This window comes from Zonotrichia albicollis, chromosome 18 (genome assembly GCF_047830755.1).
Source record: "Zonotrichia albicollis isolate bZonAlb1 chromosome 18, bZonAlb1.hap1, whole genome shotgun sequence".
In the NCBI taxonomy this organism is placed as follows: Eukaryota; Metazoa; Chordata; class Aves; order Passeriformes; family Passerellidae; genus Zonotrichia; species Zonotrichia albicollis.
The window spans coordinates 11489620-11504836 of record NC_133836.1 but is presented as its reverse complement, the minus strand read 5'-3'; the positions used below and the strand labels follow the sequence as shown (position 1 = coordinate 11504836).

The following is a 15217-nucleotide window of genomic DNA, read 5'->3' as shown; positions in this document are numbered from 1 at the left end:
TCCCCTAGAACAGGATGTCATACAGCTGCCAAATGGAAGATGGCTGTGAAAGATGAAAACACAAGGGAGAAGCAAAAGCCCACTGAAAAGACCGAGTATGTGACACCAATTCAACTGAAAAAGCAGCTCACTGCACAAGCACCCAGAACCACCTGCATTTTCTGAGACTTTGTTTCCTATTACAAGATTACTCTGAAAATGTTCTGTTGCTTTGTTTCTGTCAGGATGTCAATAGCAAAGGAAGGGGATTTTACATGCAGGGATTTTATACATAAATATATTTTTATTTGTAATTAAGCCATTCTCAATAAAGGTTAAGCTCACAAATAACCTGGTAACATAACGTAGCAAGTGCATTTATTAACAAGTTTATTAGAAATAATGGTTTTGAAACTCTGAAATTGTAATTCAGAAAAACAAAAACAATAGTTCAAATATTTATTACTGTTATTGGCTACAAATTCATAGTTGCTGGACTGTAAATTGTATTCAGTCTGCATTGCCTGAACACTCATTGCCATCACCCAAATCATACAGAGCAGAATTTCACAATACCACCTAAGAACACTAAATATACTACTAACATTTCAGTACTACCTAAGAACAGCAAATGTATCATTACTACCTTTATTCCAGAGCTGGTTTGTGTACTCTGCAGCCACCACATATCCTACTGGAGTGCAGCCCCAGGGAAGGAGTCTTCCTTACCCATCCTGAGCTTTCTGTTCACAGTGAAAGCAGGCAAGTGCCCCAGCCTTGCCTGTGCACTGGCCAGGGTCTCTATTTCTGCTCCCCTTCAGGGCACTGAGCTTCAGAAGATACCAAAGCATCTCCCTGAACAAGACTTCTGCACCTAGAAGGGGCCCTGCAAAGACAGCTCCAGCTGTGGTTGTGTAAAGGCAACAGAACCAAAGCAGTCCTGCTTTACAGCACCCACATCTGATCTTGACACAACTGGGATGTTTGGTACATTACTCAGCTATAACTGAATTGCATCAAGTAGTTTGTAAGCAGAAAAAGCAAACAAAACCCAGATGAAAACAATTTCTGCCTCATTTCTCCCTAAATTATGCATCTGGGCAGAGGGTAAAAACCAGAAAGCAGAAACAGATGCACAATGCAAAGCTTAAAAATGTAAAAATGTTCATGTCCTCTGAACTCATCCCATCAATTCTACCACAGTACACTGTATGTGTATCTACTCTAGAAAACACTGCATGTATCTCTAGCAAGGAACAACTTTAGACTCATTAGTGTAAATGACAAACACTTAAAAAGCCATTTTCAATTATCTAACCTAACACAGTTCTGACTCCTATTATTTAAAACTGGTTACATGAAATTAAACTGAACATTAAAACAGCAACACCGTAAAGCTATAATCCAACAGTAACTTTGAATTTGTCTTGTAACATTTGAGTGTAATGAGATGCTCTCTCTTACTCTTTGATGATATTGGGTATAAAGAAAGGCTGGATTGCTTCAGCGAGCTTTTCTGCATACATTTCATATCTACCAGTCATCTGGAAAAGAAAAATCAAAGCTTCAGTTCTTTCAAGTAAGCTACAGAAGTACTTCAGTAGAAAATATTTCTATCTACTGGTTGGTTTTTCCTATGACAATATATGATTTAATTGTCCCAAACATCAAAACCATAATTTCCTCAAAATCAAGATCTCCAGTGCCTTAGCACAAACTTTTTTTTTATAAAATAACTTTTTTTTAACAAAACCTTTTTTTTAATGAAAGAACTCATATTATGTTGCCTAGGACTGTATGTCTATCCAAAAAAGAAGCCTAGTTCCACCCTGAAAAGTCCAAGTTTTAAATGAACACCTTCCTATTTTGCAGCTCTCCTTCAGTGACAGTCATGTCCACTGACTCCCTACTTATTACAGCTGTTCTGGACAGCTGAAAGGTGAATGTCAAAGGTGGACTTGCTTTCTTATACACCAACAATTTTGAATTATGTCAGTGAAGGCAGAGGAGTGTCTCTGTAATTAGTCATGACCTTGACAACTGAAGAACCCTGGGTTTCTCTTATTTCACCCATTAATAATAGAAAATATCAATGGTTTGGGCAACAGAGCAAGCGCTGGAAGTGCTGCAATGCAGCACCTGAGGTAGTGCCATCATCCTCTTCTGAGTGCACAACCCACAATATTGGCTCTGAGAGAGGCAAATCACATCTTTATTTCATTTGTTTAACCCCTTTGCTGCCCTAAGTTTAGCAAAAACATTCTACTGAATGTCCCTTTCAGGCATCACTGGGTGCAAACTGCAGATACCAGAGCAGGTTAATTCACTTGCTGTTAAAGTGGGTGAGAAATCCTGTGACCACTGTTCCCCATTCGCCCCAGCAAGAACCACCTCTGGCCTGCCACAACTGAGAGGAAAAGGAAACAGCTCTCCCCTGCCACATAAACAAAACCACAGCTGTGCCTGAAGTGCCAAAACCCAACAACAGCACTCCAAACCATGAAATAAAGGTGCTGAAAGCACAGGAGTGGAAGACAACAACAAATACACAATTGTACACAAATCAGCCAAAGGGCAGTGTTTTGCTTTTCCTGGTTGTTTTCCCCAATCACTACAATTGCTTTTGTTCAGATACCCCTGCAATGCTCCATGTGCTTCCTGACACACCAAGCCTCTGCTCTGCACTGAGGAAGGGCCTCAGACTCGTGGCAAAGCAAAACGAAATGCGTGCCTGATGAGAAAAGCTAAGGATCTTTCAGCACAGCTTAATTCCATTATGGCAGCAACCACATGCCTACCACAGGCATCTGTAAAACAACAAATGCAATTCTGGTCCAGAAGATGACCTGAAATTACTTCTTGCTTTTAGTCCCTATGTATGGATTAGCAATATTAGCAAAGAAATTGTGCTGTAGGTAAGAAATTACTATTTTTTAATTAGAAAGCTTATTCAGCATTTCAAATCCACAGACTTTTCATTTTTATGTCAAACTGACATCAAAACACATGGAATATTGCACCACACTGTAATGAACAACAGACAAATGAAGCAGCTCTATAAAATAAATGTCTGCAGTAGCATAATGCAGTAGCATAATGATCAAAAACTGACACTCCTTGCTTATTTTAAACACCAGGTGATCACTGAAGAGCCTACATATATTGTACAGCTGCTGGCCAGGAGTTCTGGTCTATTTTTTCAGGATTCAAACCATGCTGATCTTAAGAGGAACTAGGAAAAACTTCTAGTCTTTAGCAGTACTGAGAACTGGAACAAAAGATCTGGCTCCACAGAAGCAAACAAGATGTTTTCTTCATCAACAAAGCCTATTTCCAGAGTTGCCTCTTTTTTTTTGTTCCAACAAGATCTCTGTGTGGCCTGTTGTAAACTTGATCAGAATAAAAAAGGAACTAGAGTGTCTTTTGTTTAAAAAAAATTAATTTGCTCACTCCACTAAATCAGTATATAACAGAGCACCCACACAGCTTGTAGTGGCACAACTGAAGGGTTAGCAAGCTGCTGTGCTGAAGCAGCCATTTCTTCAACCAGCACTGCTGCTGGACAAATTAAATCCAATTATGCCCTCTGGAAAGATGAACCAAATTAGCTTTACCTCAGAATACAAAAAAAAAATAGTAATAAATAAGGTTTGTTAAAGCCATGTGGAGTGGCTTGCAGCTACCTTAATCTGATTTAGATAAATTCAAACGTGTGTTAAGATGCTTCAGATATAAACATATACAGTACACAGTTCTTGCTCTGTAGTTTCAACATATCCACAAATTCAGGAAGTTAACATTGCAAGAATTTTGCCTTCAGAAATTTCTCCAGCTTGTGGGTTTGGGTTTTCACTAAATTTCACCAGAAGTGACAATTAAGGCCTTTAAGAATATATACCATGCTAGGCAGATCCACTGAGCCTGGCTGAGCTCAGCACACATGGCTGCATTCACTGCACACGGAAAGCAAAACTCCTCCCCAGCAATCCTCAGAGCTGCTGGCAGCCCACAGGACAGCAAGGTCCTCAGGCTAAGGTTTTCATCTGAAAACTACTGGCCTACTTTCCCTGAATTTAGCTCCTCCTTTTCCAAATCCATTTATGCTTTTGGCCTCCATAACACCCTGTTAAATTACTTCAACAACTTAAGCTCTGAACTGCAAAAAAAATTAAAAAGAAAGGCTGCCTTTTAACTATTGTAACATCATAGAATTGTGGAAACCAAGGGCACTGGGAATATTTCTGTGTCTGCTCTGGGGTGCCCTGACCCCCAGGGAAGCTCTGACTTTGACCCTCATTCATGGAGAAAGGTTCCCAGAATTCAAGATAGACTGGAATCCACAAAAGTGTGAAAGAGATTACAGAGAATAGTGTAGGTGTATCCCTTGGTGAGAAATTTAGGGTTTGGGATTTTTAGTATGTTGTGGATGGAAGCAAGATGGAGGGCACAGGGTTTCTTCTTCATGCTGCTTCTTCCTTCTTCCTCATGGGTTTGGGTGGCATTTCGTAATTGGGCAGAAAAGTCCCCATTGCAGCTCTTTGGGACCAGTTATTGGGTTAAAAGGGAAAATAATCCAGGTGTCAGCCCTTAACTGGAGAGTTCAGTCTTAAAATACCTTGTAACAAGAGGTTGTTGGCCATTCTGAGCCTTCTAATGAAAAGCTTCTAAAGAAAAGTAGTGAGACTGTTTTACTGATAAGAAATAATAAACACCTGAGTCCCAACATGAACTACTGTCTCAAGTGCCTTCAATCCAGACCCAGGGAAACAACAACCACAAAGAATGATTACCAAAGCTTGCTTGTTCTAATATTGTATTTCCTTTATAGTCAGGCTTACCTTGAAATTCCATTTGTCACTGACTTGCCTGCAGAGGTTCAGGTCCATCTCTACCACCAGCAGCCCGTCCTGAGTGCGAGACAGCCCCGGGGTCCTGCTGCCGTCCGGCGCAGCCACGTAACTCGAGCCATAGAAATGGCCCAGCTCGTGGTGGGCTTAGAGAGATTGTTAAAAAGCATCAATTGCCATCTGCAAACAGGTTTGTACCTTAACATGCAGTGTCCCACTAAACCTGACTGCATTTCTTGGGGACTCACTGTCCTTTAGGCAAGATAATCATCTCAAAGAGTCACAGCTTGATCCTAAAATAACTGCAGTTTTGGCCAGTTATAATTTTCATGCACATTACACCGTGAAGTTATCAGGAAAATCACCTTGCATTGCCTTTCAAAACAATGCACCATTATGCTTTCCCATTCTTAATTCCCATTATTTATTCCCATCACTGCTTTTTACTTTGCATTTAAATGAATTCTGTCAAATTATACATTTTCAAACCAGCTGACAGAGATACACCCATTCTATTTTCAATAAAAGGTCAGAGGTGAAAACACTGTGATTTGAGGCACAGAAAAGATGTTATTTCATATTGCACAACTCTTGAGTTGTGCCAAAAATCAATCCCATTTGTTGTACTACTAAGCCATGGATTCCACTGACCTTTCTCATGCAGCTGCTAAAAGCACTTAGCTCCAGAACTGGCTAAAAAAGGCTCAGGCACACTCTGGATGGAGCCACAAGCAGCCACAGCTTTCACAGCATAAATTACTGTGTTTCAACATGTAAGTACATACAAGAAAATCTCATATTCCTCATTGATAATTCTCTTTTTTAACTTCCAGCAATTCTGGGAACTGGTAGTGAATGTGATTTCTGAACATACCTTTTCCACCATCTCCAGAAGTAAAGGCATTCTTGTAGTATTCCTGTGAAATAAGAGGAATCCATAGGTGGCAGTATAATTCTGTTTCATTCAAGAAATCCTTGCTAGTCTATCATATTTTGGGAGTTTATATAAATCTACAAATATTTTTTTCTGGCACACGATCAGCACTGTCTAAAGGGAGTCATCAGAGGGGCCTAGTTTCTGTGACGGATAGCACAGAACACAAGGTCTTTTTGTATCACTGCCTGTTGTTCATACACTTCAGGGAACATGCCTTGTATCCATTTCACAAGTTTAAAGAGGCAAAAGAGGAGATATTTAACCAAACATATCTTTTCAGATCACAAAAAACAGGCAAACATATTCACATAGCAGCAAGGACAATTCTGGATTTTTGCAGGGAATCTAATTTTAAAAATATACCCATAGTGTAATTGGACTAGTCTGAAGGTAAGAATGACTTATTGCATGCACTATTAAATTTCATTATAAAATTTTACAGTACAGAGATAGTAGCTGTACAACAGCCACAAGTCGTGTACTGTTGACTTAAGGATGTATTAATTTTTCAGTATTTTGGTTAAAAGAATACTAATTTCACAGAGAAACTGGGAGAGTTAGCAAAAGGGTGGGTGCCTATTACAAAGATTCAACTCAAGAACAGGAAATAGCTGCAACCAAAAAGTAGGCTGCAGCAACAGAGGCAGCTCTCAATCTCCTCATCACTGTCCATCTTCAAATCACCCCATAAACTCCAGGACAGAGGTTAGCCAGCAGGGGAACCCATGCTGCCTTGCACAAAGCCCTGCTCAGGGCCTGAATGATGGAATGAATGAGGCAAGGAGGATACAAACCGTTCCAACTCTGTTGATGGGGCAGGTGAAGCAGTGGTTGGCTATGGCGGCGTTCCTGGCTTCGATCGGCCACAGCGCCTCGCTGCAACACACACACACAGAGGTGTTAATTCACTGCACACAGAGAAAATCGTTCATTAGCTGACACTCCAGTGCTACATCTACACTCTGCCTCACACTGCACATTTTCTGTCCAAGCAGCCACAGTTAGCTTCTAGGAAATCAAGTCAGTCGAGTGCAATTAATGTTAATGTGCAGAAGATTAATCTCAAGGGACAGTTTACACTGGTCCAGTCTGGTTCAAGAAGCCTGATAATCATAAAATTGCCAACAGTTTAAAAAAAATTCTGAGAAAAAGGTATCTCAGCTTGGTTCTGAAAACTGCAATTTCATACCACACTCCTCAGGTGGACAATGCATGCCGGTAAAATAAGCCTGAACATGACCACTACCTATTGTATAGCAAAAATATTACATAAAAAATCTAAATAAACTCTCAGTTTTCAGAGCAGCAGCTGGATGCTGGTGAACGCTGTCTCAAAGAGAGGAGAGCTGCTCATGTACAATAAAGCTCTCAAAGAGAATCAGTTACTGGGAAGAGACTGAAAGCCTAAAACTGCTGGTGGAGGAACTGAAGCCATCCTGCTGGTTTTATGCCTCCAAAGGTAGGTATATATATATAGGTATTTCTCTCTTGGGTGAGAAACAGAACTCCAAGAGCTTATGAGACCTGGCTCAAGCAGGCTCCTATTACTGAGGAGAATGCAGGCTCCTTTTTGAAGACAAAACAAGGAGACTACAAATTCCACGACCTTTCAGGCCCCAGTGAGGAGCTCAGAGGTTCAGCTAAGCCACAAAGGGAGCAATGGCACAGCCCAGTTTGTGTTTTACCTGAGTGTCCCTATAGTGGCTGAAGGGTTGAAGATGATCTCTGCCCCATTCATGCTATACATGAGCCAGTTCAGAGGGTGGTGGCGCCCATAGCAGATGTTCACAGCAATTGTCCCAAATTGGGTCTGAAACACTGCGTGTCCTGTGTTTCCTTCCATATAGTAAGTAGACTACAAACAAACAAAGAAAAAACAAAGGAAAAAGTCTAATCAAAAACCAAAACCCATTCTTAAAAAAGTGCAAAGAATTACCTTCAACTAAAAAAGCTTTTTAATCTGTAGATGGAAGGCTGAGGATAATATGATGAGATTTACAAAATCACTTGGGCAGTGGAAAAGATGGATACAGAAATGCCAAAGCAGCAGCAGGAGTGTGTAGTCACTGAAATTACACTCTTATACCTCCTTTCAAGCAAAGGAATTTCTTTTATGCAGCAGGCATATGCACCTCCAAAATGTGCTGAAGGTACCATCACCAGGTTCAGACAGGGCCAAAGACAGTGATAAAGACACACAGACAAGGAGACAAGACATGCCACCCAACATTCCTTATACAATACTGAGGATCCCAAGGGAGCACAGAGCCTGCAGTGGCCAGGCTGATTCCTGCCAGTATCCTCTGGTGCAAGGGACACAATCCAGCAGCCTGACCCAACAGGACACGTCTCTCATCCCAGAAGGAAGGTGTGCTGTAAAGTAGACCCCTCTTTATTGAAATTATCTGTTCCTGTAACCACCACTGCCATTGGTCCTGCAGGAAGTGGAAACACCTGAGGGCTGGTCAAAGCAAGCAGGTCCAGCTGTGGAACAAACCTGGGCCCCCTGTAAGTGTGGGCCAGTGGCACAACAGATACAGGGGGGTCACCCTCTGAAACCAAGGGCTACAGGTTCAGTATGTCCAGTGAAATATTCATCTCATGTTTCTTGTTTATTATCAGTTCTCATGAAATTGCACAGTCCCTTGGGCAGTGATTTGATCTCCTTTCATGTCTGTAGACAGCAGACCACATGGTGGGTGCTCACACAAGTCTTTTTCAAAACAATTCTGCTGTTTGAATATATTTCCATTTTTTATTCTATTCTCAGTTTCTTTTCTTACAACAGCAGAAGAAAAACAAGAATGCTGTTGCTTCAGGGAATTCATCAGTTCCTATTTCTTTATTTCACACCAGAGGTCACAATCCTCTCCACAGCAATAAACTGTGATGTCTCAAGAAGGATTGATTTTTGTTTGTAAGGCCTCCCACACATGGCAGAATAGGCCACAGACCAACCTCTCTGCCCTCTCCATTTAGTTCTTACTGATTCACTGGGCACGATTTTAACAAGGCTCCTCTCCCATCTGCCCTACAGAGACAACCCACAAGAAACAATTTCAAATTCGATATTTCCTTGACGTTTAACTTTGTTGATAAAGAAAACAACATTAAAGTAACACAGATGAATATAATCCCTTCCTGTAGCCTGGGTGGTTTCTGAAGTTGCTTTATCAGAATTGTTCAGTTCAGAAGAGTGGACTTAATGCTTTGCTACCAAAGCCAGCTGAAGACAGTGCTGTCTTGGGTAAGCACTACTTGATTCTGTAACAAGTAGATACAAGAAAAAGTGCCAGATCATTCTAGAATATCTAGAAGCTATAAATGGATAGTTTTGTAGTAATTCTGGCATTTAGGATTCTAAGAACTAACTTCTTTTAGCAACTATGCAAAACTCTTAGTGAAACTCTATTTGTACTTCACATGAGAAAGTAAAAATTCTTTCTTTTTTTAGGTGTCTCTCATTACAGTTTCATAGCTGGAAACAATGAGTTTCTTGGAATCTGTTGATTCTCCATTAAACACTGTCAGGAAAACTGAAAGACATATTTTAGCACAAGCAACAGGAATTTATTTTTTGTTGGATTACAGAAAGAACAAATGAAAAAAACGTGGAAAGTAACCAATGGATTTGTTAGTTACTACTTTTGCTAGCTAAAGGACAGACCTGATAAAATAATATTAAATATCAGAGTAAGTGTTAAAAATACAAGGTAAGTCTGGTGACTGACAGGCTGTGCCAGAAATTCATTGTGTAGAACTCTATTAACAACCTCCTCTGGAGAAACTCAAACCAGCCTGATCAGGTCTGGGAGCAAGGTCAAAGCTTCCAGAGGTCTTTGAACACAAAGTTTTGACACCCAAAAGAACTTTTGACATTAATAAAAAAGTTCTGAAGCCTCAGTTTGATGAGTGGAGCAGTCAGACAGGGAACAAAAGCTACTGCAGGTATACAGCAGCCTCCAGTGCTTAGCAGAAATGCCTCTGTTAATTACTCACTTTAGCTGACAAGGAGAGATTTAGTTAGGTAAGACAATGTATTTTTAGACTTCAGTTAATTTTTAACCCTGATCTTTCTGCATGTGATAATTGTTTGGATGAATAAACACATTTCAGATGTACCAGTCACTGCCTTTAGTGCCAGTTCAGTTTGTGATCCTGGAGGATGGCCCAAACCCTGCTGGGGGCTTCAGCTGCAATAATGCCATTAGGAAACAGGAGATGCCATAAAGCAGCCACTCCGTCAGAGGCACCATGAATTAAGGGATTCTGCTCGAATAAGCACAAGCAAAAGAACTGTCATTGCCAAGACAACCTCCCAGAGAAACAGAAAGGCTGTAAGTAATGTTCATGCTTGAACCATGAAACAATTGCCCTGCAAATTAAACTAAGTTCAATGTGCACACATGACAAAAGTACCCAAGCCAATCATGCACGACAAACATAACACAGCTGTAACTTAAACAATCCTTTTATTAAAGGATAGTGATACTTCTGAAGTTTCACAGGGCCAAAGAAGAGTACCTAACAAGATTTAATGTTATTCTTCCTTTAAGACTCATCACTCTCACAAAAATTAATCCTTCTTGATAAATTAACTATCAGTTCACCTCAGAAAAACTGATTTGACAGCAAGTGACCACATTTCCTAGAACCCACTGCATTTCCTGTCACTGTGACTCTGACACAACACATGCTGGCACAAACAGACCTGCAAGGTAAGACTGACCTGACTGCCACAACACTGCACCTTACCTCATTGAAATCTCCAACCCTTGGAATGTGATTTTTCCTGCTTTTGCCAAGGAGTGCTCCAGAATTAGAAATGACCACTGCAGTATTCCAGAGAACTCCACCGTGCAGCTCATCTCGCTCCAGGATTGGAGACACCACAACCATGTTGTACTTCTTTGCAAGCTGCACAAATAAACACAATTCCTCCATCAGACACCAACCTGCAGCACCCCAGAGTGACAGACACCATAGCCAGCTGAAAACAGTTAATTAAAATAAAAGAAATGTTAAATAACACATGTACGAGTCAGAAATACAGTAAATTCTGCCTGCCAGTTCACTGATATGTTGTGTTTTCCTTCAAATGATGTCAGTTGGTCTTGGTTTTTGTTTGCTTGGTTGGTTTTTTACCTCTTGACAGAACTTGGTTGTTGGCCCATCCTCTGCTGACTCAGCAAATTCAGTCCAAGGAAGTTTCTCTCTTGTACAAAAAGCAAAGGGCATGGCTGGAAAACACCAAAGCAAGGTAAATGTACAAAAATGTTCATGTCACTCAAGAAATACATGATATTTGCATGAATACAGATAAAAAAATTAAACAATTAAGAATGATTCAACTGTTTTCCTTCTTTAAAGGCAAAAGCTATTTAAAAATATTTTTAGCCAGGGCAAGGAGTTTTGAGTTCACACAGGGCAAACCAGAAGAGAATGGATGCATTTAGTGAAGCCTCAGAGGGGTAAAAAGACAAAATATCCCAGTCATTGGTGTACACTGTGAACAACCTGCTTTCACAAACATTTCATGGCCTTTACCTGCCCATTAAAGTGAAGGGTTTTGCCTCCATTAAGCCTCACACACCCCATGTTAATTAAAAACAGATTTTCAAATTTTAATACCTGTCTAGAAAAAAACCTCAAAGTTTTAGGAGAATAAAAATGAGGAAAGGGTCATAAAGGATGCCATGAAGGAGCTCCAAATACCACATGGCAGTCTTCAATACAACAGACCCCTCATAGAGTTCTGCTACCTCAGACTCTCTGGTTCTTCCTTCAGGAAGCAAATCACTGCAGTCAATTGTTGTATCTTGGGAGATTTCTAGTGTTCATTTACAGCACAGCTGCTAAAATAGAGGGCACTGGAACGTGTGAGAGCCCAGAGGGCAGCACAGGGAATACTCACTCCAAGCCTCCTGGAAGCACACGATGTTGACCCCACACATGGCAGCCACTCCCACCATCTCCTCGATGCGTCGGTGCAGAGCAGCCACCTGGCGGTGACAAATGTCACACCGTTAAAATGTCACACCGTTAAAAAGCCACGTGCTTAACTCACCTCCGTTCCAACTGCCTGCTTTACACCCTGTGCTCACACTGACTTCACCTGCTCTGTACTTAGAGCCATTGCTTTCAGGGGGAGGAACTCAGCTATCATCCCTGAACACTGATAATACAGCCAGATTTAGATTTTTAAAAGCATTTAGATGCTGAGAATAGAGAAAGCATTCCCATGGGATTCTAATTCCATGGTTGCAACATTTACATAGCTGGAAATTCAGTGCTGCCTGACTCGCAAAAAGCTGAAAATCTAAACAGAATTAATAAAAAATATAATTTTGCTGCTCATTGTAAACAATCTACAGGATGATGTTAAGCCCTCTGTCCTATGAGCTAAATAATTATTACCAAGAAAAATCATCAAAGTATTTATTAATTAGTTTTCTAGAATATTCTATGTAAAGATAAGCATAGGTGTAGTACTTTGCATTGCTACTTTCAGGTTTCAAAAAAAATTACTAAAAACAAAACTGCAGTGACCTATGAAATCAAGAACTGTACACTGATTTACAGAAACAGTTAACTAGTTATTCATGAAGAAAAATCATTAATACAGCTAGTGCTTTATTCAACAGCTGTTACAAAGAATCCCCAACTTGATCTGTTCACTGAATTAATGACTTGCATCTGTGATAGGTAATCTTTCCAAAACAAACTACTTCAGAAGTGTTCTGTCCTGTCCCTGTACAAAACTACTCCAGGAGGTTTTATAAATGCATTATTTTCTTTCCTTTCTTTAAAGCTACTCTCAGGAGACTATTTCTATACAGATTTGTCACTTCAGTGCTGCTGTGTCCAAGATATTAAGAGATGATGGTTTCAGAATAATTAATGTTGGAATAGACCTCTAAGATCATCAACCAAGTCCAGCCATTAACCCAGCACTGCCAAGTCACCACTAAACCATGTTATCTTGTAATAAGATTTCACTGCTGTACAAAGAATAATGAACACAGCTTTATTAATCTGTTTCCTCTAATGGATTTTTCTGTAATGGAACATTTCTCAATTAAAACAAGAACTGCACCTGTGGTTTCCACTGGTTGCCATCCCTTTTGATTTCGTGTAAATGATTTTGCGTTTCATCTTAGAGGCAAAGGATTTTCATGTGTAAAATGAGCTCCTAATATTTAGCTTTGGAAAAACTGCAAGCAGGTTGGGTGTACTAGGTAAATACAAGAGGTGTTTCTGAGAAACAAAACTAAATGTGTCACTCAAATTTCTTACAGAATGCTCTATTGCAGGAGTGATGGGTCCTGTACTGCCAGACAACCATTAAGACATTTCATGATAAATTCCTAAAATTAACAACTGAACTGTTATGTCTCAATCCAGCAGAAGAGAAGATAAAAACAGTGCCAGTCTGTGTACCTGGACTGCCACTGCTGTGTCTGTGGGAAGAGGAAGTTTATTCTGTATCAGTCCCACTCGAACAATTCGTGGCCTTCTCAATTGCTCCATAGCAGCTTCAAATCCATAGCCCTGTAGTTCAAAATCTTTTTCCTGAGCTGCTGACAGGGCAGCAGTTGGCAAATCAAGTTTTCTGGATTGAACAGGAAACAAAGACATTTCAAGATGAGATGTTCTCTTTTTCTGTTGTGAATGCAGTGGACCAAGGGAATGACAATTCTGCCTTACCCTGCAGAGACACCCAAGCTCCCATGCCCCTTGTCACCAATGTCACCGTGTCAGCTGGGGCACAGGCAGAGCCCAGCTCCTGTGCTGATTCCCCTTGTTCACCTCTACTTCACCCATCATCGCCCACTGTCCTCCAGTCATTGCCCAGTGTCCCCCAGACATTAACTCCTTGCTGTAGAAATCAAGGAGCACACACACAAATTTCCACCTGGCATAGCTGGATTACAAACTCTTCCCCTCCCATGTCCTTCCCTCAGGTTTAATCCCTACTCTTCACGCTCCATCGCCCCGGTATCACTATTTCCCTCATGTCTTCCATCCCTGTCCGACATCATCTCACACTGCCCTGCTCCCCACACCTGGATCACCTCCAAAATCTCCCAGTCACCTCACTGCAGCACCACCAGCCCTACTTTTGCTTTTTCCCCTCAGCCCAGCCCTCTGTCTCGCACACCCCCCCTCATAACTGCCTCCTTCCCCTCACACCGGGGCTGGGCATCCCCGCGGAGGCCGCCGAGAGGAGGGACGGACGGAAACCCGCAGAGCGAGGGGCGAGCCCGTCCTGGTGGCGCACCTGGCCTCGCCCCCATACAGGATCCGTTTCACCTCGGCGAGTTCCCCGGGCGGGATGTGCCGCTCCAGGCACAGCTCCAGCGACTCCAGCTCTGCCGCCATGGCGGAGCCCGAGCGCGCGCAGCCCCTCAGGCGTTGGGTGGCCCCTGCACTTTGCCCCGGGCGGCCCCGCCTCGCTCCCCTCACGGGTTTTGGCGGGACGGTCCCTCAGCGACGGGGTGGGGGGAGGGAAGAGGGAGGGCGCCGGACTTGTAAATGTTCGTAGTGGAAAAGAGGCGCAAAGTCGGAGAGCCCACAAAAAGTCACTTGGAAATCCATTATGTTGGTCCCTAACCTACTCTATGAACACAGAGTAGAAAAATGGGGCAAAAGAGAGAAGGAGAAAAGGAAAGAAAGAAAAAGAAGGAAAGGAAAAAGATCACCAGCCCTGGTTCCATCGGTCCAGCCGATGGGATATTGAGGGGATGAGGCCATTCCTGGCTACTTGCCACTTCTGGAGCAGCTCTTGTGCTTCAGACACAACTCATCTAAAAGTAGAACATCTTTAGGAGCTTTTTCTGGTGATACCTGTCCAACAAAAAGGCTTGGAAATAAGTCATAAAAAGGCAATGGTTCCCAGGGTGCATGTCCACTGAAGTTGCAGTAAAACTCTGAACAGGAGCCAGTAATAATTAACTTTGAGTTTAACATGGATTTTGAGGCCCATTATAATTGGAAATCCATCCCAAAACCAGACTTAATGTCAGATAAAGGATTGAACCAATTAAGACCTTGATCTGGGACAAAATAAAAATGCACCAAATAAAGGCCATTTCCTTCTGCAGCTCCAAGGCAGACGCTCTGTTTAAAGCAGATTTTCCCACTGAAGCACTGGCCATGTCTTCTGCTTCAAAACACACACAAGTTCACAACATAGCAACCAGATTTCTCATTCGAGTGGAACACCAAGTCCAGGGATGGCTTCACTTCTCTAAATATATCCCACTGAGTTTAAGCACTGCTTTATGTATCTGCTGGAGGATGTAACAACTTTCAGCACTTAGCATTTGCAGTTGTTAGGTATTTTGAGTTAAATATTAAGCCTTTTAGACTAAACAAAAAAAAATAATGTGAGGGAGAGAGTGTCTAATATTTAACTTTAGGCAGAAAGTGTCCAGTGGTAGTGTGGTTTCAT

The 15217-nt window shown here is 41.6% G+C and overlaps 1 protein-coding gene across 1 annotated transcript; it reads right to left on the bottom strand.

Annotated features, from left to right (window-relative positions):
• Positions 1–352: 352 nt before the first annotated feature.
• UPB1 (beta-ureidopropionase 1) lies at positions 353–14214 on the bottom strand. Its single transcript, XM_005493342.4, has 10 exons — positions 14045–14214; positions 13204–13375; positions 11678–11765; positions 10909–11003; positions 10519–10680; positions 7449–7618; positions 6558–6639; positions 5701–5743; positions 4818–4972; positions 353–1523 (listed from the first exon to the last, which is right to left on the bottom strand). Exons 1-10 carry the CDS (start codon positions 14143–14145, stop codon positions 1440–1442), a joined length of 1152 nt encoding a protein of 383 aa, XP_005493399.1. The 5' UTR covers positions 14146–14214; the 3' UTR covers positions 353–1439.
• Between the last annotated feature and the right edge of the window lie 1003 nt (positions 14215–15217).